This window comes from Osmerus mordax, chromosome 13 (genome assembly GCF_038355195.1).
Source record: "Osmerus mordax isolate fOsmMor3 chromosome 13, fOsmMor3.pri, whole genome shotgun sequence".
Taxonomy (NCBI): Eukaryota; Metazoa; Chordata; class Actinopteri; order Osmeriformes; family Osmeridae; genus Osmerus; species Osmerus mordax.
The window spans coordinates 13,809,536-13,832,821 of record NC_090062.1 but is presented as its reverse complement, the minus strand read 5'-3'; the positions used below and the strand labels follow the sequence as shown (position 1 = coordinate 13,832,821).

Genomic DNA, 23,286 nt, shown 5'->3' with positions numbered 1-23,286 from the left:
GTTTTCAACAAATCAAGACTAATAATAAAGTATATAATAAAAACAATTAACTATTGTTAACGTTTGTTGGTAACCATATTTAAACACTATTTTGTATTCAGTGTAACTCAGACACATTTGGATATGTCTGTCCATCATTCAGTGACAACATCAGTTTCATCAATGTGTGGTTCCTGTTTGTCTGTCTTATGATCAAGAAAGAGTAATATTAAGGCACCGAAAAATTAATCCTTTCTAAAAACAATACAAATTTAAGTGCCATCCTAAAACAACACAAATTTAAGTGCAAAGGTTACAAAGTGAAAGTAAAGCAATGTTTGGTCAATGTTGTTTCATGAACCTCACAACTGCCTAATGAAACAGGGGATATATGTGTATATTTAATTCAAATATAATTCTGTTTTAAATGGTATAGGATCTTAGTATCCATAATGGGCACAACTGAAATAGCAATTAGAACCAGGAATGACATTTACACAGGCTATAGATACAGAGCTACAGGGCTAAATGTGTAAATGATGTAAGGAAGACAGACAAGACAGTAATCATGAGAATATGACAAAACAGATCTACTAATATAATGTCAAGGATGTTGGCAGTTTGTTTTATAAGGCCTCGAAACCCTTGTGGTGAACATTCAGTGCAAAATACATAATCATAATAAGTAATCATTGAAACACTCTCAATTAGATTGGTTTGACACTACAATGCATTGGCAAATCTAACAATGACCGTAACTGATTCCCTCTACAATGACTAATGTAAATGTTTCCATCATTAGTTTCGACAATATGGTATTGTATTAAAACTATTTTCAAATTCTTGAAAATCAGTTTTAATCTTCTTAAGGGAATTGAGTTTCACCTGAACCCTGCAACATATACTCACTACTTTTGATAGACATTTAGTGTACCTCACAAACCTCCTCTCCTTGTTCACACCACCCCGTACAAACACACTGATGTCATGTGACATGTTCCTCACCCCCAAGGCTGACAGGGGGCAGTGCAAAACAAGAGAACAGATCACATACAATAAACAGAACAAGACAGAAGTCCAAGGTTCTAAATAAATACATCAGTAGTTCAAAGAATTTAGAGAGAAAGGAAGACCAAGGTCTCTTACCAAACAATAGCGCAATAACAAAGTGACTGAAAAAGTTGCCAACCAAGTGTTCTTTCTCTGTGGTGACTGCTTTGGACAGGCACAGGGCAACTACTGCACCATTTTGCCTTATGTAATCAGACAGACTTAATTCTGTCTAATTGTTTTATCATCTTGTTTAGTGAAGAGCGCTCTAGGCATGAGGTTGCAGAACAGAAAATTAAAATATTAAAGCAAAAACATTATTTAATATGTTTTGGGACACAAAACAAGGAAGTGATTTTCTCTGGTATTTTATAGTCTGAACAAACATTCAAAACTAATATGCAAATCAATAATAAAACAAAACTAGAAATAGATAGCCTTTTTCTTCTTTGAATCAGTATTTAGCGATCGTAATGTTCTGAGTGGCAGTAGTGGACCTCTAAAAGGTCATTGGAAAGTTCTAGACCTTTAAAGTGAAAATGCATTTGAAGTTTGTGCTAATGCTGATGGTTCCATTTCTCTTGCGCACAGATCACAGGATACGCCCTAATATAACTCTATGGATACGCCATCACTATGAGGGGTTATTGAGAGAGGTCAAAGTCTGTAATGAGTTGTTTTATGTGGGAAAGTTTCTGATGGAGATATTCACAGCGTTTTTTTTCTTCCCGATAGCCCGGAAACTTCTGCAGAGACAAGAAATTATTACATCCGTTAAACGATGTATGAATGTCAAACGAGACAGCTGAATACTACAATGCCTATAAGACTTTTAGCTTTTCAGACTCAAAACCACACAATCATGACCCACCTTTCGATACTTCTTGTACTTGTCCAGTATTTGGTCTTCCATAATCTATGTGGCACAATGCAAAACAAAAACACATCAAATATCAGAGTATTCATCAGACCAGAAAATATTTAATAGAACAGTCATGCAATAATGTAAGACCGTAAGATATAACATTCTTTAAGTCATGTCATAATCACAGCATATACCTGCTGCATACTGTACCTTGTATTCCTGTGTTCCTGGAGACAGACTCTTGATCTTTGAGCCAAGCTGGACAAACATATGTGTGATTGTGGCAATCCTGGAATGCAGGTCTTTGTACTCATCATACTCAGCACAGAAGTCTACCTGGTATCTCTGCCGCTCCTCCACATTACTAATGGGACTGTATGCTCTGAAGAGACAGATGTGTTCGCATTAATGGTTGTACCCGGTGTTTCTCTTTTGGTCCACACTGTGGCAGTACAGTTTCACTGAGTTCTACTGTCGAGACAGCTTTATTTCATATATCACAAACTCAATAGCTCACTTGCTTCCAGGCAAGTGTTAGTAAGTGGTATCATTTGTTGATACTCACAGTACGTAATCGGGCTTCTCCTCCACCGCAGGAACAGCATTTGTGATGGCAGGTTCTGCATTTGTAAACACACAAGACATGATGAAGTTAATGCTATTACACACACAAAATATAGCTTTGTGTTGTGCTAAATGCCTCATGTGTCATTGCATGCCATTATAAGCGTGCAGCTACACACTAAGAGAGTCTGAAAGTGTCAGGAGACAAGGCAGCTTAGAGACTTAATACACTCTTCTCTGGCTGTTATTGACTCAATCAGACACAAGGTACACCGGGGACCCAAGAGAGTAGACTTGTGGGAACTAGTAAAGGTTGTGAACACAACCTGGCCTATGAGAGATAATACTTTATAAGTATACTGCTGAAGATAAACAAAGGTACTCATGCAGTGAGGCCACACAAACGTAACTCATGTAAAAATAAAAATAAAATAAAGAAAAAAAGCACAAGGTTATGTTATTTTGTGTGTATGCAATGAAACAAAACATCTTATCTGATACTCCACTAAGCCGTATGTTGAAGTCACCCCCTTGATGTAGTATGATACATTACGTATAAATATTTTCCATGAGGAAAAATCCTGTTCGTGATGCAAAATAATGTTTTTCCATTAACCATGGACACAACATGTCATAACTTTGACAGAATGAAAATTTGCCTACATGACTAACAAAATGTGAAGGAAAAGAAAGGTGATATTGTATGTGAAAGCTCCTTACCATGGGGTTTATCTTGAATTTGTTTGATATTTGGGCTGTTTTCCAGCCACTCGCTAGTCTGCCTGTCTTTTAATCGCTCCCTCTCCTTCTCTTTATGCTTCTTAGACTTTTTCTTTTTATGCTGACTGTTGGCGAGCTGCTGGTGAACGCAGTCTGAGTCATTCTGCAGTGTCTCCTGGCCGGTCACTTGGGGGCTGTGTTCTCCTCTCTCTGACATGTGATCATCAGTAGAGCTACTTAACTTGTCCATAGGGGGGAGGAAGCCATTTTGGCTGTTTGAAATGTGGTTACTTGTCCTTTGAAACTCAGTGTTTGTGTGGAAAATAGGATTGAGAGAGGGGGATTGGTCTTTGCAATTTGATAGTCCGTTAGTAGTTGGCTGCAGATGCAACCTCTGGTCTATGAGTCTTTGTTTTTTCAGAGCCGGGCTGTCCAATGAGTCCGAAGGCAGAGGCCGTTTCTGAGGAAGGAAGAAGAAAGAGCTGTGTCACCATCTGTAACATATTTAGTTTGCTATTTTAATAATGTGTTGACAGGATGCACTCTGTCCTTTGCAGACAGCTAATTCAGCTTCATAGACATCAGATTTACCCCGGCAGGATTCTTGACTGAGGTGTGATGCAAAGGAGAATCCCAGGAAGTCTTGTGGAATGAGTTTGTAGAATTTGCCTGGAAAGTTCTTGATTGGCTGCTACTCTGCAGCTGCAATTTCCTGCAAACAAGCCAAGGCAGAAAAATGACAGTTACAAAAGCAGCTAGAAATATACATGTAAGTTTAAGTTTTATAATTGTCACTGTGCTACGGTATAGTTTATGGGGCTACAGAAAAATAAGCAGGCTAACACTTATTATATACAGCAGGTTGAGACATGCTGAATCCTGTTTTCTAGCATTAGGCAACACCTGCAGGAAGACACCACACTACTGCCTGCCTACTGCACTCAGGCATGTAGCTGCTCTGGCAGCAGATAACAATTGTGCCTCATGTCTGCCATTATGAACAAAACAATTACCATATTAAGTCAATTTCCTGTCCAGTCATTCCACAAACAACTCCCTTTCCCATTTCCATCAAGCATCTAAATATTTGTGTTTACATATCTATACACCTTGAGCGTTGCATCAAGTAACACTTTTGAGGTGAAGCTTAGCACCACCCGTTGTTGTTCACAGTATATCATGATGATAGAAGTAATGTCATAAAGACAGGCTCCCGTGTGTACCATCCCAAAATGCCAGTGAATACCTTGTTTAATAAAACGGAACGCAAATGCTCCTTTCTAAGAAATGTTATTGTTGTAATTCTATATGCTGTGTAGACGCCATCTGTTCATGGCGATGAGTAGTCAGAATCACACAGGAACCCACCTGGCCAGCAGCCTGTTAACTAGCTGCTTCTCCTCCTCCACGTAGCCAGGCCAGTCCCTTTGAACAAGTCTGTAGCACTCGTCCTTGAGGAGGTAGCTGTTATCTTTAGGATTCACTTTGGCCACCTGCAAGAGAAACCAGAAAGAGCAGATTAATGCTAAGCAGTGTGGTAGCATTTCTATTGAAGCTCAATAGCAAGACCTGGGTGGTCCTTTTATGTCAAATTGAATGGTTTTATTTCTTTGTCTATTGTACATGGATATTTTATTAGTGTAATACATCATAGTTCTATACTGCACACTCCCCAGCTTTGATCATCAGAATCAAAGTCTAATGAGTATTAATTCCTAATGATTAATAATTCAAAGTCAAACGCAACAGCATGCATAATTTCAGGGTTATTAGCAACATGTTTAAATTATTCATAATTGTATCTTCTCAAACACACACAGAGCACACACATACACACACTGTTTCCTTCATACAGTATGTAAATATGCTATATAGTATAAACTATTACTACTATACGCAAATCCTCTTTAAAATCAATGCCTTTTCTGTTTATACTTCACACAGAAGCCCTGTCATCCTAGTCCCTAGTGACTGGCTTTCTCTCATGGTAACGAACTAATGTAGTCCGCTCTATAATCTACCCAGACTGCCTTTCTCTAAGGACATCCATCTTTCAGAGCTCTCCTGCCAGAAGGCTCACCCCACCCCACTGCAAACACAATCCCCTCAGCAGAGATAATTACACCCCCGACCTAATTACACACGCACACGCACGCTTGTGCGCACGCATGCTCACACGTATACACATGCACGCATACTTGTAAATGTAAATATTGGAAAACTACAGTCAAACCTTCCAAATTGGATGGCCTGGCCACTTCGGCTGAAACATAAATGGTGTGTGTGTGTGTGTTTACCTCATCCAGTAAAGAGCCCAGCTCGGCCTTGTCCTTAGGGCTGGCCCTCTCTCTCTCCAGCCACAGAAGAAGCTCAGGTTTCCTGTAGGGCTTTAAGGCTAGAAGGTGGATAATGCGTTCTCGCAAAGGCCTTTGGGTGAGCAGGCCCAGGGCGCTATTCCTCCTGTTGGTGGGAGAGTGCTTGTGGAGGCTGTCTGATGCAGACAGAGGTGTTGGCTTTTTCTGTAACTTGACACATTTACCTAAACACAGGAAATACAAATGTCAAGATGGCTGCAAAACCTTATATTACATCATTTAAGTTTTTTGTAACCTGCTTTTCCACATTCCTTATTTGAGAAGTCAAACACACAGAACTGTAAACACCTGTCAAGATGACATAATGCTTTTAATAATGTGTCTTATAATGTACATTTTGCCTTTTGGGATAATCACTCATTCAAGTCCCTGGACCAGGTTATGTCAAGTGAGGTCAGTGCTTCAAGTCCAGATAGAGCACCTAACAACTATAATCTCATTATAACTTAAGCTCTGCTTTCTGGGTCAGTGGAGGGCTCGAGGATCAGTTCAGATCTCACTTCCACTGTTTCTGCTCAATAGACAACCTCTCACTTAATTTTAGTCACTTTAAATAGATTGTATAATTTGATTATACAACCATGATCTTGTGCAATTTGCACAAGATCATGGTTGTATAATCAACCATGGTAAATCCTACTAACCGTAATCTTACGGTTAGTAGGATTTACTATAGATGGGTTTTTGGCAAGTTTGATAGTTTTGTATCTTCGTACAGTACTGAATGAGCATGGGTTCAATTAAATGAGTCCCTATGGGCACACTGCAGTGTTTCCCCTACATTATATTAGGGGGGCGCCCCGCCCCCCCAACGGCCCCCCCCCCGCCCACCCTGGAAGGTCAAGTTACCTTTAAGGTTACCATTCCTATAAAACAGGTCTATAGCTTGCTCTTTTATTAAACAAACTAAATGGCCTTCTGTTATTTATCTTATCCCCCCCCCCAAAGCTGTAAACCTAGGGGAAACACTGCACTGTATACATTATAAGCTCATCATCACCTCAATAACTGATGTTGCGCAACACTGAGACTTAAAACCAACACAAGCCACTCAAGACAGGAACCCCAGCACTGTGCAAACACTGGCAGACAGGACCATGCCAAGAAGAAACCGATTGCATAAGCAGAGTTTGAAAGCTTTGAGGGAGGAACAACACCAACAATAGCATGCAAGCACATGCCTCGCCACTCAAGTTTAGTGTTACCTAGGGAGAGGAAATTGCGATAAGATTGGCATGTCACTGTATGAACTTTAGCAACAATTCAACCTTTGTGACTTTTTTTTGCTCTCAGAGTGCTGTACAGCCAACGTGCAGTACCTTTACACATGTATGCTTTTGATTTAGTTACACCTGATCCTGCACAGGTGTAACTGTTATGACACTGTGTGATAGGCCTTAATCGAATGTGTTGACTGTGACGATACCTAATTCACTGGTGTTACAATGGGGGTGTACGCAGGGAAACACACACCGATGTATTACAGATTCTAGGTTGCAACACAAAGAAGCTTTACAACAGAAAACAGATAAGCATTTCCTGACACCTTGTTAGTGCCACCATAGATTATATAACAGGAAGAAAAAGGGTGGAGAGGGAAAGAGAGAGGAGAAAAAGAGAGAAAGAGAAGGAAAGAGAAAATGAAGAGAAAGAGAGAGAGAAAGAATGTGTGTGAGAGAGAGATAGATACAGACAGAGAGAGAGAGAGAGAGTGAGAGACATAGAGAGATACAGAGGAGTCTTACTAGGGTGTGTGGTCCCCGGCTTGATCTCGATGGCCGACCGGCTCCAGATGTCCTTCTCCACCTGGGACATCCTCTCCCGCGTCATCTGGTATGAGTCGTCGGTGGCACACACTGTGATCTTGTCCAAAATACTGCCCTGGCTCTTCAGCTGCTCTCGACCAGCACTGAGGGTCAGACAACACAAGGCTCAGTCTGTGAAATACACAGTGTGGCGTTGTTGTTTATGTACACAGCATACGTCCAGATTTAGCTTAGCTATTACAGAGAGGAGGCTAACTGATATATGTATGCCATATACTGTATGAGGATAGATGCCTTAGGATTTACTTAGTTTAGGCTACACATGTGAACTATGTGTGCTGTCCTTTCCAAGAAGTAGCTCGTTAGAAAATATTGAATACCTAAAAGGATTTGTAGAAAAACCTACTTCAGGCCATTCTCAAGATACACAACGTACTATAAAGAATGATAGGTTTCAGATGTCATTCTATTGGCATGAATGAAAACAAAACATTATTTCCATTTTATCCCAACAACTGGAGATGTAGAAAGAAACAGAGAGTCGGAATCCGTTTCCTTTTCTCCAGAGTCATCCATACCGGTGAGACCAATGGAGCCACATAAGCCCAGTGTTTGTGATGTTGGTCTTGGCCCTGACGTCTGTCTAGAATGAGCAGCAAAGTTCAGACCACAGCTAGGCAGCTGGCACCAACAGGCTACATTGAAGTAAAGCACTGTCTCAATCTCTCTTCAACGCAAACAGGCTCTCACTGACACATAATGAGAGGGTCTCTTCCCGAAAATACAGGATATTACGATGGCGAAGTCCCATACACAATAGAAAACTAACTACAGTGCTCACTCTCCTGGTGCAGAGAGGACTCTTAAAGGGATAAGGCCACATGCAAAGAGTTGGCACTAGGCCACTAACAAACTGACAGCCTGCAGTGGACACGTCCCATATCCTGCTCACAGAGAACCCCTGGCACTGCTTACTGTATGTGATACTGTATATTTCCCTTCACAACACAGTTTCCTCAAACAATTATGTCAATTATACAACTGGCTCATACAAACCAATAGGATTGTCCTTACCTGGAGACATATTGGTGGACACACTCAAAGCTGGCCTGGGGCTGGTCCTTGCTGTCACTGGACAGGTAGAAGGAGAAGAGGCGTAGAGCAGCTGGGGATTCGGGTGAGGCGGTGGGGATTTTGACGTACTGCAGAAGAAATACAGCAAAGAAAAAGCAAACGTCCAGGGTAAGAGCTTGTCCCTAACATACACACTACAGAGTGATGTCAACTGTTGATATATGGGCTTGACAGTTTTACAGTCAAGTACTGGGTAGGATGTCTAATTTCCATGCAGTCTAACGCATGTATTTCTTGCCGAGCTAAAAATTTAAGGGCAGGAGCCTTTAATGGGCAGGGCAGGACCCATACATTGTTCTGTGTCTCACCATGCATTTCCAAATGAATGGTGGACCATATTTTGAACTAGAATGAACTAGCACGATACAATATTGGTGTTAGGCCTTGAGAGAAAGCTGGACATTGCACTCTGACCCCTCGCTCTTGCTCTTTGTTTTCACAGCCTGGTGAACTTTAGACCTCCCACAGGACCTCTGCTCCCTCTTGATCTCTCTCTCGCTCACTCGCTCTCATCCTCAGACACACACACACACACAGTGTATCCACCAGCCGACCATAAATATATCTCCCTGGGTAAACAGTGTTTTTAAGTCCTGTCTGCCATGGTGTCCCTGAGATCCCACTGCAGACTTACTGGAGCACAGTAGAGCCAGGACTCCAAGCTCTTGGGCTGACACACACACACACACACATAACCACATAACCACATGTGCACACATACACACACATAACCACACTCACTAACACTCACTCACACATAAACATACACACAGTCAAAACAAGACACACATGCATTAGTGAGTAATAAATGACTTTTACACTTGATCTACAGCTTTACCACACTTAGATGGAATGCTTCAATTGTAGCTATGCCTTGCTTGACTTGCTTTACTATAATCACTATCTGTCTCACCACAGACTGGAACAGTCTAGCAGCACATAATGATAGGGAAATATTACTTTACTACTAAAAACAAAAATATAGTAACTACTGGTTTTGTATCAGAATGACCACTGCCCTCTGACCTCCATGGCCAAAGGACAAGTCCAATGAATTCAGACTTGCATGGTCGGTGACCTCAAGCTACAGACCACATTTTCAGTGAGTCTAATAAAAACGGCTAAGGGAGAGGATCTAATGAGGATTTATCAGAGGTCAGTGGGAACACAGACAATATAAAATTTGATCCTTCAAGTACCTGGGACACTTTAAGGCCACATAAATCCTCCATTGTATTTGAACTTATCAGCAGCTTCACTGTAATCTCCTTCTCCATGCTGCAGGTAGGCTATTGCCTAAATGTCCAGTTTCATTTTAGCAAAGCAGGAAGTCATTAAAACGGCATTTCCCTTCCTTTAACCCTGGTTATCTTTGAGCTGCTGTTACTTTGTTATGGTACTCCGGTTTCCTCCTTTACCCTGACCAAAGGTGAAATAGTTCACAGTGCACTGGGATTTGAGGACTGTGCATGACACGAATCAAGGGTTCAGGCCCGTCTTTGGAGCAATGAAAAAATCTAAACTTCACTATCTTATCTGTCTGTTGCACATGTCCATGCACGCTGGCTTTCACTGCAGGAATTTACAAAAACATCCCTGTCTAAAGCTGATAGCACTGGGACTGACAGCCTGCAGTCCCAGTGTGTGGTTACACTGCTGATAATAAGGCCAATAGCAGGTCCAACTATAGCGCAACCTGATTTTCAACATTGTGGTTATTGTCATTTCCGTGTTACATTTTTCCCCTTTTAGAACTGTTTAATAGGGCTGTAGGCTATGCTAAATGGTTGTAATAGCCACACAGTGCAAAATAAAATGTAAGTTGTGAGTACTCACGTGCTAATAAAATAAATAGAATAAATATAATTAATAATAATTAAAAACAAGTGTCTGTTTCAGTAACCTAATGTAGTATAACCATCATCTGTCAAAGTACTCTTGCTCCATATTACGCAATTTAGAAACAGCTGGTTTGGAATAAACAGTTCTTGAGGTGTTGTGTCTTTTAGAACAAAAACAAGACCTTTAACAGGAAGAACAGCCTTCGCTATTCAACTCGAAGAGTTAAAGATGACCCGGCTGTTATGCGTTCCGAATGAAATTCAAGTCGATGTGAAGTAACCAGTCTTTCCAAAGAAAGGACCGTGAAAAGCTGCATGTTCTGTAAGAAAATATGTTCTTTTATTAGTGTTTAGGTTTGGAGCTATAAAATTTAAGACAGCTATTTAACTACAAAGGAGTCTTTAAAGACATCCTTAAATAACCCTTCAACAGTTTCTTCTAACTGAGACCTAAGAGAAATTTCAGCTCATCATGGCCTAAATGCATTTAGGAGAAAAGCTGAACTTTCAGTTGAATCACAGTGATAGTTGAGCAATACAGTGCTAAATAAAGCAGAAAATTGGCAACAGTCTGAGCTGCAAGCTGATTAACCATAATAACTGGATCACAATAAACATCTCACTCAACTGGAGTCTCTGTGGATGCGAGAAAGAACAAAAGAGACATCAGAATTCTGCATTGATCAGAGGGATATTTACTGCCAGTCCTCTTCTAGCTAACAGGGATATTAATAATTGATTGAGTCTGTGTTCATAGGATTGTGCCACGGGCAAATGCAGGAGTCCAGCTGTTAGAAATGCCCAGTCATGCAGAGGTCCCAGAAGCGCTTCCTGGCATCCAGCCAATGACAGCTCTTCCTAAAGTATGACCTCCACAGGCAGACTCCAGGAACCCCTACTGAGAGTAACACAACAAGCACTCTCATTCTAAGCCACTGGGCTCACACCAAAGTCTAACACTCCAGAGAGCTACTCATGGCACCCCACACTAGACGCCCTTCCACAAAGGACTTGGCAATTCAAGAGACCAACTGACCATGAATAATTAAATATTTATGTCCGTCTTTCAAGTCAAATATTCAAGGAATTTGCCGTCCAGTCTTTCGCTTTTGATTTCAGAAGTGAGAGATGGGAAAACCAGACGTAAAACAGGCAAGAAATAATCAGATGTCAAAATGTAAGCGATGCTAGAAAGCCATAAATCAGAGACTGGGCTGTGGATTCAAAACAACCCCTGCACTTGGGAGTGACTTACAACCCCAATAATGCTCAATGACCCCCTAAGGCTGGGGCCAAGACTGCGGCACAAAAAGCAGAGGTTTAAGGTGGTTCGACTCTTAACCTCTCTTATAACCCGGGTCCTAGTCCCCGCCCCCTCCCCATCTCTATCCATATTCGCTCTCACAGTTGCCAATAGCCACACCCTCTCTTTCCCTCACTCCACCAGTGCACGCTTCATATTCTCATTCTAATCAACGTCACTCAGGTCAGTTCAGTCTGAGCGGTCCATTCTTTCACAGCCTCCTCCTTCATCTTCATCACCAGATGTCAGAGGGGGGGAGGCAGCATTGGGCCTGGGCCGGCTCTCTGGCTCTGCCTCTCTCTTTCTCTCTCTCTCTTTCTCTCTCTCTCTCTGTGTCTATCCCTCTCGAAATAAATTCATTGCAAGCTCAATGACAGATATCTGGATCGCATGAAGAAACCAATAAGATTGCAGAGCTACAGTAAGATCCAATGAAGTGACTAGGTGAAGAGATTTCTCCACACACCCTCTGGCATTCTGCCATTCCCCAAAGGTCTCAACATTCTTTTATGGTAATCATGTTAGATTCAAATTATATTGAATAACTGTTCAGACATTTCAACTTTTAACCTTGTTGACTTTCACATGGGGAACATGTCGAGGCTGTACGTTTGGTGCAGTTGTAGTGTTGTTGTCTATGTGTCTAAGATAATAGAAACCTCCAAACCATTACGGCTAACAATGCTTGTCATGTGATGTGTGGGGATATAGGAGCCCCTTCTCACATTCCCTGCATCACAGGGTCAAACACCCGGAAGAACCAGCCTGTCACTCTTACGGGAACAAAGATGGTTCTTGACAAGCAAACCTTGCCTGGGTCATCACACACACACACACAATCAAGAGGATTTGTGCAATAATATAGCCCTAACAGAATTGACAAGGCAGAAACAACATCATTCTGGGTTTATCAAATAATCAAGCCAATTGAACAAAATGTGTGTGAGAGAGAGAGCTGTATGTGTGAGGATTGTGTTTCCTGCCAGACTTTGGTTGAATGTGGGGTCTGGGTGTAGATCTCATGCAGCCTATTGTTTTCACATCCTCACTAGCCTGAGTAATGGCCCCTGAAAACAGCCTGTCCTTTGTTCTCCGCTCCTCGTCTCCAGAGTGTGATGCCATGGCTCTGCTTCCCTTTTCTGTCAGATATGAATAAGCAAACCTGCTGCCTGCGAGTTGGATGCAAGTCACTGAGGGTGGTAATACATGGTGTGTGTGCATGTGTGAGAGTGTGTGAGTGTGTTAGTGTGCGTTTACTAATCCAGCATGTGCTGTTAGAGGCAGCACTCCAGGTCCTCTCACCAGGGTGTGATGAGCATTACTGCCAGTCATCAGACATAAGGAGGAGGGAGGGGGCTGGGATGACTGTAAATACTCTGCCAAACATCTCAGAGACTGGAACACACACGCACACACCGTTGAATCATCCCCTATCCCAATCCTGTAAACAGACCACCAGTAACCTCAACATTTCTCGTTTCCCAAGACGCACAAAAGAGCCAAAGTGTTTCTCGGGGGCCCACAAGTCGACACAAGCCGTTTAAGAGGAGCACAATGGCCCTCCTCGCCCATGCATCCACAATGGGGAGGACGACATCACAGAAACACAATGTGTCTGTGTCTGCGATCGTCAGCCCGAGCTGCCTCGCTGCGTTCCCCTCCGAGCTGAGCTCCACGTGCGACCGCTGAGTGATTAATGTGGCTGCCATGAGTGGGAGACAGTGCATGTAATCAAGCCAGCCCGTAATCACCTTCCATCCCTTTACATTTACAATTTCAAGCTAAGTCTGGGCAGACCGCTTGTTCCAGCACTGGAGAGAGATATGGGAGGAGGAGGAGGGGTGGGATGGATGGCTGGATGCTGGAAGGGGGGTTGGGAACGGGGAGGGCGGAAAGAGGAGGGGGGACGTTGTGGCACAAGATTCCCTCAAGGTTTTGCCTTTAATGCCTAAGATGAACTGTCTCTACCAGGTGCCTCAGAGGCCAACCTGTCAGCGTCAACAAATTGTGGGTCAGTGTGCCCAACACAAAGCTCCATCTCAATATGAAATGGGATCTCAACAGAGAAGGCAGGTGCGGTGGCCATGGGCTTATAGAACATGTTTGAGAGAAACTCGGTTAGAACAAGCACCCTTTCATGTGTCATTTGCCGTGGTGGAGGTTTTCACATCAAGGAATTAGAATGACACGTTCCCCAGCAGGCCAAGATGTGTTCCATTTCCTTAAGCTGCGTAATGCAAACAATGAACACATTTTCACCCTCTAAACCACTGACACTTCTCACAATTAATAATCCATTCCACCACACAACATATTTGTGTTCTCGGCTAACGTTTTAAGTAAGGGGTGAGCTATATCTCCAACGAGTAGTAAGCACAATTCCTCAACAAGTCCCCCATTGTTTGTACATTAGCAAGAGCATATTGATTAGCAGGCTCTAAGAACAAACCCAGAGGAAAACCAAAACTGAATGCGTTTTAGACACATACATTAGGAGCGTACACGAGGGCACTAGACTGATACAGCAGTCATCTTGAACACAAACAATGCCTTCCAGGCACACCAAAACACATCTGGACAGAGAGTAGCGGGAGCTCTGCCACAGAAAAAAACCTGTTTCTGGTCTTTCTCAGATGATGGAGAACATTCCAGAGGCATTCCTCTTATTGTTATTCAAATCAGAGGAGGACAGCAAACAATCACGGGGCAGACCCATGGGGACAGAACTCACTGCAGGGAACCGAGTGCCCCACGAGCAGTGGAGAGGATTCTGTTGCTACAGGGCTCCAGATCTTCAGACAGCCCTTACAGGGAGGTGAGACACGTAGCATAAACATATTAATCAAGCCGAAGCATGCTTATAAGTGGAACAATTGATTCTGACACTCAGTTCAGACAGGTCCACTAACATGAGTTTTAGTTTATCAGTTAAATTTACTCACTTACTGTAATTACCCAAGTGACAATCATAGAAAATAAGCAAAGCTCATGTAATACTACTATACCACTCACATCAACAAAAACAATAACTCCTGTTTAGTCTAATACAGCAGTGCCTCTGAACTGTAATCTGTCCATGGCTTCCTTTTTTCATAATAGTTGGGCCCACATCAAAAATCAGGATTCGGACTGAAGTGTGATATGCCTACTCTCCTTCTATTACTTTTGTGACGGAGAAATAACTTGCCTACCTACCTATGTCTAACTGGATCCCTATTAAAACAAGTCTGCAATTCTGTTTGTTTTTTATTGGAACGCTGGATTGAAGGTGTTCCGTGCCTTCAGAGGAGGCATGGGAAAATGGCATCTGACAACCACCCAGCAGGACATTCTTCCCAAGTGGACTATCCTACTGCACCATGACATTCTAGAGTGGGGGCATCTACAGGGTTTATGGGAAATCTCCTATTCTGACTACACACTCCCATGTCTCAAGTGTAGGGCATAGGGGTGAGTTAGGGCATAGTAAATAGTATATACTTTGGCTTGATGTCAACGTGCCTTTCCTTAAAGGCAAACATTGATGCCACTTTCCCACACAACTTGTGGGTTCTACCGCCAGTTTACGAAGCTTAAGAACGGCTTATTAACTTATATGATAATAATCATCACATTTTAGATGATGAGAAAGGTGCAGTTCCACATTAAATCCAATTATATTATTTTAAGTTATGATGAGACATGAGTCACACTAAACATGCTTGACACACTTTCCTTTTTCCACCTATTAAAACAGCCACACCAGACTTCCTTATTCTGTGAACGCACGCACGCACACACACACACACACACACACACGCAAACCATAGCTCCAGTATCATCTATCTGTACTACCTCTACTAGAAGGTTTAATCTGATCCCTTAATAACACTAGTGCCCTCATCACCCCTTAACTCACCACATGGGGAGTTCTCAACCAGCTCATGCAATTAGAATGTGTAATAGGCAAAAGTGAAATAGTCCCAAAGGCTTTTTCTATTCCTACATTTAGTCTAGGATTATTAGATTGAGGCTACGGACTAGGGTTCCATCAGGAGTAGGCTATATAATATGGTTTTCCCATCGTTCAGTCAATCAGTCATGTGGCTTGTGATAATCTGTTGGATTTTTTGTGATTGATTCTCACTTTCAAACCTATTACCGGTTTTCCTTTTTGACCAGCTGAGGGAACTCTCTCTGCTATGCCTGCGCAAAAGACACAGCTCTCTTTCCCTGCCCCCTCTTGTCCCCTCAGCCTCAGCATTGCTGCTCACTAAACAAAGCCTCCTCACAGTCACCAGGCTGACCGAGTAACCTGCATGGCTGAGATCTTCAGAAAGACTACAAGGCTCCAACTCCAGGGTTCTAGAACTGTTGCTGTTACTGTACACCATATAACTCTAGAGCTATCAGAATAACCATAAGAATTGAGAAATATTAATCCCTTTTTTTTACCCAAAGGAAGAGATCATTAAACGTTATATCTAAAGAATAGGAAATAATGTAATAGGGTCATCAGACACAAAGCAATCTCTTGCTAATTGTCTGTGAAGTACATTTATTGGCAACGTAGGATGAAGCAGTAAACTGTTTATGTCTTACCCCCTGATGTCCTTTGAAGCAAATAGACGGTTGATTTGGCAAGCATCCCTAGGGAGAAGATTGTTTTTGTTATAAAACATAATAAATGTGAAAGGCCAGTGCAGACTAATTTCAGTAACACTTTATTACACTTATTTATTTATTTTAATCCATGAGTCTGAAAGATAAACGTGTTTACACAGAAACACGGTTAGACGCATGCGTTTTCAACTCAAACTCCTAGAAATTCATAGGAGCAATGGCTAATTACTATTCCAAACAGTAGCTACTGACAAAGTCTTGAATTACTTAAATTTTAAATCGACATCAGTTAGCAAGTGAACAACTGACAAGTAGCCTTACTTTCCATAGCCACCCCAAACTCCAAGCATGCAACAATGTGAATATTTGTATCATATATCGATTTGGACAAATACAATCTCAGTAGCGATTCGTTGACAGTAATTCACAGGTAATTGTAAAAACTGCAATTACAGTGAACATAAAAGGCAACCCATAATAAACCAAATACTTTGACAAGCAAATACATTTTTTCTTAGATGATACCTTCAGGTTTTGATAGGCTTCCAAGGCTCTGATGGCTGTGTCTGTGAGCTTGACGTGATAAAGTGTCTTGTTTGGAATGTTTTTATCAATCTTTCCACAGGAGAGTCCATAGCGGTGTTCCTGCCTCAGCGCTGCCATCGCTGGGTTCTGGAATTGAAGTGTCTCGAGTTCAAGACGTTCTCATTCAAACGTCACAGAGGCGGGGTTTCGTGTGGCAACAGCGTTCTTGCACGTCATAAATGAAGCGCAGCACGCATTGTACGCAAACGCACATTGCAGAATGCATTACGCTTTTGTGAGAAGGATAAAGTGCAGTTACATGGTGCTTTATATTGTATGAAACAGACGATTAAAGATTGTCATAACAGGCGTGTGTTCATCATACACTTTACTAAAAAGGTTCATTGTTATGCAATAACTAAACCACTCTCGCTGGGCGCACGAGATAATGTATTTGGAATCAGAGAAACTTCATAATCATATGGAGTGTTAAAAAAATAGTTAAACTTTTGTAGTTAAAGGTATGAGGGGCCATTTAGGAAATATTTCAGACTGTCCTGACACAAACACATGAAACACTACACATTCACATATGAAACGTGCACACGCATTCATACTACTGAAAACTCACATACACATGAAATGCTCGCACAGACGCATGTGAAGCTTTAAGAATGTAAGAGTGTGAGAACATTTTCTGTATATCCGGAAGGCATTTCAGGAGATTTGGAAGGCAGACATTCTCTGGCATTTCAGTTTAGCAGTTTTACAGAAACAAGAGCAAAATAGCTTTAAACTAGAACGAAATGTTTTAAATACTGGGTGACCAAACAAACAGATCTAGAAAAAATCAAGAAAGCAGGGTTCTGGAATTTTATTGATTGCATAGATGTTTTGCTGTTGCTTCATTTCTACAGCCCTGCCCTGAAATGCACCCCCCATGTAATTGATGTTCTGTATATCTTGGCATCAAATTATTCTTACTGTACATTGATGGGACTAATATGAGTAAGTTTCATGCATGTGGCACTTTCCTAATCAGAGTTAGCAGGTGGTGAATTTTAGGGCACTTCCTTTCTTTTTCAAACTTTCACCCCCCAAAATCAAACTCTTTCAAAAAAATATTGTTTCAACTTTTCTAAACTTTTCTTTAAAAAAATGGTTTCAAAAATATTGTTTCAACCTTTAAATTTTTTTTTCTTCCACACATGAAGTGAAAGGAGAGGAGATAGGAGAGAGGAGGAGAGTAGAGAGGGAGTAGAGATAGGAGAGAGGAGGAGAGTAGAGAGGGGAGAGGAGAACAGAGAAGCCTAGAGCATAATACAATAGAGTACAGTAGAGTATAGTAGAGTCCTCATCAAGTACTCATTAATGAAGCAAACCTTTTTTCCAAAATATTTTAAACCTTTTTAAACGTAATTTTCAACCCCTTTTTTTCCACACGTGAGGTGAAAGGAGAAGATAGAAGGGAGGAGAAGAGGAAGAGAGTCCTCATCAAGTATTACTCATCAAGTATTACTCATCAAGTACTACTCATCAAGTATTACTCATCAAGTACTACTCATCAAGTACTACTCATCAAGTACTACTCATCAAGTACTACTCATCAAGTATTACTCATCAAGTATTACTCATCAAGTACTACTCATCAAGTATTACTCATCAAGTACTACTCATCAAGTACTACTCATCAAGTATTACTCATCAAGTACTACTCATCAAGTATTACTCATCAAGTACTACTCATCAAGTACTTTTTTTCACATATACAGTGAAAGGAGAAGAGGAGGAGATGAGAACAGAGAAGCCTAAAACTTCTCTTCCCTCATCAAGTACTCATCAATTATGCAAACTTTTTTTTTTCAAAACTTCTTTCATAAATATATTTCCACCTTTCAAAATTATTTTTACAAACCCTTTTTTTTGAAAATATTGTTTCAACCTTTGAAAACGTATTTTTTTTAAACTTTCTTAAGAAATATTTTTTAAACCTTTTGAAATTTTGTTTTTGTAAACTTTGTTTTCACACACAACAAGACACAATTTAAATCGTAATTGCTCGTAATTCAAAAAGCCAATGTAAGCAATAAGCACCCGCGTTTGTCTAAAGATGTGCAGTGCACACAAGTGAAAGTGGGATCTCTCCAGAGCAGATGAGTCTGACAAATAAGCCTATTTAGTTAAATTGCTTGGCTACACTTGCAATGAAATGGAAATAGGTCTAAACGGGAGCTGAGGGGAAGGGGGAGTTTCTCAGAGGGGATTAAAAAAGAACAGGTGGCTCTGACCCCTTACACACCAAGTTTCCAATCCAATAAAATCTTTACAGTAAGTATTCACGCTTATGTTGGCATCAAATGCTTGTGCATGATTCTTCAAAGTGAATCTGTACCTGCCTTTTGGTAAAACAGGCACTTCCACACCTGTCAAGCCACCACGTGTTTCCTGTTAGAAAGGGTTTGTACCTGCATGTCATTACAGTCTGAGACAAGGCAGAAGATGATCCCTTTCGGCCTCTCTGTTTTAACTGTCTCATACACTCATTGTATCTAAGTGACCATCTGCTACTGTGAAAGACACTAATGCTGTGTGATCCGTAGGACGTGAAGCCCTCACAACTAAAGTCAGCACATCCTAAAGACACATTGAAGTATGTGTTACATGGGCTAGCACACATTAAGATCTTTCATTTGACCATAACCTGTTTAAATGCCTTTTTGTTGAGTAATGAATGTTTAATCTAGATATTCCCAAAAGGCAGTGCAAATGTTTCAAAGAGTGCAGCTTAAAAGGGGTGGACGATCAAAGAGGTTTGCCTAGTATTGTTATGTAACCTTTACAGACTCAGGGGAGAGAGCACATTGTTGTTGCAGCTGGTGCTGTGGGACGGGTAGAGTAAGAAAGCACTTCTGAAGTATCAGGTTAGGCCAATAACTACTGTCACACAACAGTACATTTTAGAACATGAAGACACACCGAGACCTAGCAGGCAGGATACAGATATGAAATTACATTTTCTTGCAAAGGAAGTGATAGACATTTTGAAAGTGTCTGTTCAGGCCTAACCACACTAAGCATCAGGTCAACAGTTGCAACAACCCATGAAAGGGAACAACAAATTTGTAATCTGCAATAATTTGTTCTTCTCACCATCTTCAAATTGCATGATTGATGCAGAACTCTATTGAATCAATGCTAATAAAGCACAAGGAAATAATGTTTTTCCACTACTTTCAGCTGTTATACAGGCACTGACTATCAAAGCGATTTACACAGCTTGATGGCAATTTCATGTCAAAGAAGCGGATGAGGACCTATGTAACCGTTAAGAAGTGAGAGACCTTGCCCAAAGACTTCCAGATATGCTCACTCTTCTTGCCCTTTACCCAGCCTGAAACTGGAGTTGAATTAAACTGAAATTAAATGCAATGTTGACTGCTTATGGCAATGTTCTATTTAAAAAGAGTGTGGTTCTTGGTGCAAAGGGTGGAGATTGGATGAACATTGTGTGTGGTAACATAATATTGCTAATGAGCATTGTTCTTGGTTATCAACCATGTATTCCATTTTTACATGTGGTTGCCCAGATGTATAGCAGTGTTCTCTATGGGTTTTGAGTGGAGATAGGGTTTTCTCTCAATTATGTTGTATCAAAGGAATGTGGAGTTCATGTGTTAAACCATGAGTCATGATGACAGTGGGTTGAAGACCAACTCACCTCAGTGTCATTTATTGCTGCAGTATGTGTGGTTTCATCTCAATAAAAGTAGGCTCTGAAATGGGAGTCAGGTGGCTGAGCGGTTAGGGAATCGAGCTAGTAATCTGAAGGTTGCCAGTTCGATTCCCGGCCGTGCCAAATGACGTTGTGTCCTTGGGCAAGGCACTTCACCCTACTTGCCTCGGGGGGAATGTCCCTGTACCTACTGTAAGTCGCTCTGGATAAGAGCGTCTGCTAAATGACTAAATGTAAATGTAGGCTTATTTAGCAATAATAGCAAATTACACAAAATCTGCTGTTCTCTGGGGCTTGTTTTCAGTTAAAAACTGAAAGTGAAAAGAATGTGCCAAATATTAGAATGATGTGTTTGCTTGAAACACATCAAGCATGATCCTGTGAGATTGTACTGGAGCTGACGTGCCTGGGCTTTTTAAGGAACCCCTTTTACAGTGAGCTTATAACAGAAGTCAAAAGCTGTGGTGTTTTGTAAAGGAAGGAGTTTACAGCTGTGGGTCTGTGTGTCTTGTATTGTGCTATTTGTCTGCCTTCTGCTTGGATATTGTGTAAGACGTGGCAGCTATGGAAGCGTGGCACATGTGAAGCCCCACTTGTTAACTCTATTCCATTTCCCTCCCTCTCTCTCTTCTGTCTGTCTTCCTTGCCTCCTCAGTGGCATTAACAGACAGGCAGTGGTAACGCCTGGTGTGTCTACTGCACGCAGACAAGTTATTGAAGAAGAGTGGCGCCTGCTCTTGGTAAAAGGGCTGGTTAATTAGTGTCAGCAGCAAATCTTCCATAACCACAAAGACACAGCTTTATGTGAACAACATCTGATGAGGGTCTGAGCACTCTGAGTCCTTACAAATATCTTTTTTCCAGACTAGGGATTCTGAGAGTATCAATACAATGCTTAAAAGATCATTTATATCAGTGCTGTCTTACAGTATATTTACATTTTAATCCAATGTCACATAATTAAGTGATTCTGAAATTAGATATGTAGGAAAACCTGTGTAAACAGTGGTGTCTGTTTTGTTTTTTTTATGATTGGAAAGTTGTCAAGAACTGTATTATGTGACCATGGAAACAGACTTGAATGTCTTAAGATAGAACAAGCGGCCCAACCCCTTCAACAACTGTCTGTCAAGTCTTATTGCTTTTTATTTAATGTTGATTTTCTAGATTACGTTTTCAATATCACAAAGTTTATAGCAAAAGTCTTTTGATGCATTTTTTTATTCAAGAAATCCTTTTTCAAGCTCTTTCACCGGTTCAGATGTCATCCTGACTGCAGGTATCTACTCAACATATTACTTCTGCAAGCGTCAAAGATTTACACATCCAAGACTGTCTGTTTTTATCTGTGATGTATCCATGCTGCTTCAGTGCCTAGGCCAGATAATACAGAACTTGTTTTCAATAATTTTGTTATAGCAGCAATCAAGTACTTTAAGACGATTGAAAATGGGACACAAAACAAGAGTTGAAGAAGTAGCTATTGGGTCAAGTTGCTGTCATTCCCCACCTTGCACCAGTGTTAAAGATTACAATGCCAAAGGTTCCCTGGAAGTATGATGCTAAAATTAATGTCCCAGATGTGAGAAACTGTCATGACAACATTCAAGCCCAGGTCTTAATTAACAGAGCAGTGGGTCACAGGAGGCCTTGTTCGCCCATCTATTCTAAAGCAAAAGCCTCTGGGACAGGGGGAGAGAGGGAGTGAAGAGGGAACAAGCACCATATAGTACAGTAAGACCCATTACTGTGGGGTTGAAGGATACACATATCCACTGTGCCATTTCCCTAAGCTTCCAAGGGGTGACAAATATTTTGATGGGTGGTTAGACAAAAACAGAGTTCTAGTTCAGTCCTGTTTCAACCCCCATGGGTACTGAGTTATACAGTATAGTATACAAGCACGCTTAATGCACATTGTCATGCCAATGTTATTCATTGTAAATGCTCAATTAAAGTTTTGAGGAATATCTCTTTAACAGTACACATGGCATGCCTGTTTTATAGAATATATTTAGTCAGTTATACATTTGCTAGACCTGTCATTAAATTGAATAAATAAGAGATATGACATTTAAGAAATCGCATTCTTTACTAAACAAAAACTTGACATGTCTTTGGCTGAATGAGACATCATTCCAACTGAGGTGCATACCTTGCAAACGTACAGTGCTCTATCATCACTATGTATCTATAGGTTTGTTAAAGGCTGTGAACAATTCCCCGGTGGGAGTCAGACCTGGGAGAGAAACAGTTAAATAGTTGAGCAGACTTAGTTGGATGAGCCAGCCAGGAGAAAATCCTTAGATCACCCTCGGTACAAAGTGATGGAACTGAAAGTGGGACAAGTAAATGGAAGACTGTAAATGTATATGTAAATCAGAATCAGAAACAGAAAGGGTTTTAATTGCCATGAAAGTTTGCACAGACGAGGAATTTACTTTGGTAGGAGGGTGTATACATTCAACATATAGGAGTAAATATTAAATAAGTGGTGTAAGTTTAAACAAGTCTAACTATACTATACAAAAGGTGCAAAGTCTAATAAACAAATACTAACTAATACTAAGGGGACAGGTATGTAGAATAAAATAAATATAAAGTATAAAATAGCTATAATGTACAATATAAAAAATACTAAAATACAAATAGGGTGCATGTCAATATATAGAGATGAGATCAATAAAAAATGGAGTGATAAGTCTGATGTCACCTATATAGCTCTTATGAGGCTTTTCTAGTATGTGGAAAAACTGTGTGTCTTCCCATTGTGAAAATTCAATATCTGCTTCAAAGAAATACTCACAGCACCTGCTACTTCTTATTATA

At 40.9% G+C, this 23,286-nt stretch overlaps 1 protein-coding gene across 1 annotated transcript; it reads right to left on the bottom strand.

The window, feature by feature from the left end:
* Positions 1 to 590: 590 nt before the first annotated feature.
* Positions 591 to 16,862, bottom strand: LOC136955849 (RNA polymerase II elongation factor ELL2-like). The gene is made up of 12 exons (XM_067249609.1): positions 16,725 to 16,862; positions 16,179 to 16,226; positions 8,394 to 8,521; positions 7,299 to 7,462; positions 5,476 to 5,717; positions 4,547 to 4,671; positions 3,770 to 3,890; positions 3,179 to 3,638; positions 2,460 to 2,514; positions 2,105 to 2,276; positions 1,901 to 1,945; positions 591 to 1,775 (listed from the first exon to the last, which is right to left on the bottom strand). The coding sequence occupies exons 1-12, from the start codon at positions 16,860 to 16,862 to the stop codon at positions 1,674 to 1,676; spliced, it is 1,800 nt and encodes a 599-aa protein (XP_067105710.1). The 3' UTR covers positions 591 to 1,673.
* Between the last annotated feature and the right edge of the window lie 6,424 nt (positions 16,863 to 23,286).

Excerpts from the sequence above, each read along its gene's own strand:
- LOC136955849 (XM_067249609.1), bottom strand. The coding sequence starts at position 16,862 with ATGGCAGCGCTGAGGCAGGAACACCGCTATGGACTCTCCTGTGGAAAG. Across the intron at positions 4,672-5,475 it reads TGGGCTCTTTACTGGATGAG|GTGGCCAAAGTGAATCCTAA; the intron begins GTAAACACACAC and ends TTTCTCTTGCAG. Across the intron at positions 2,277-2,459 it reads GAGAAGCCCGATTACGTACT|AGCATACAGTCCCATTAGTA; the intron begins GTGAGTATCAAC and ends CTGTCTCTTCAG.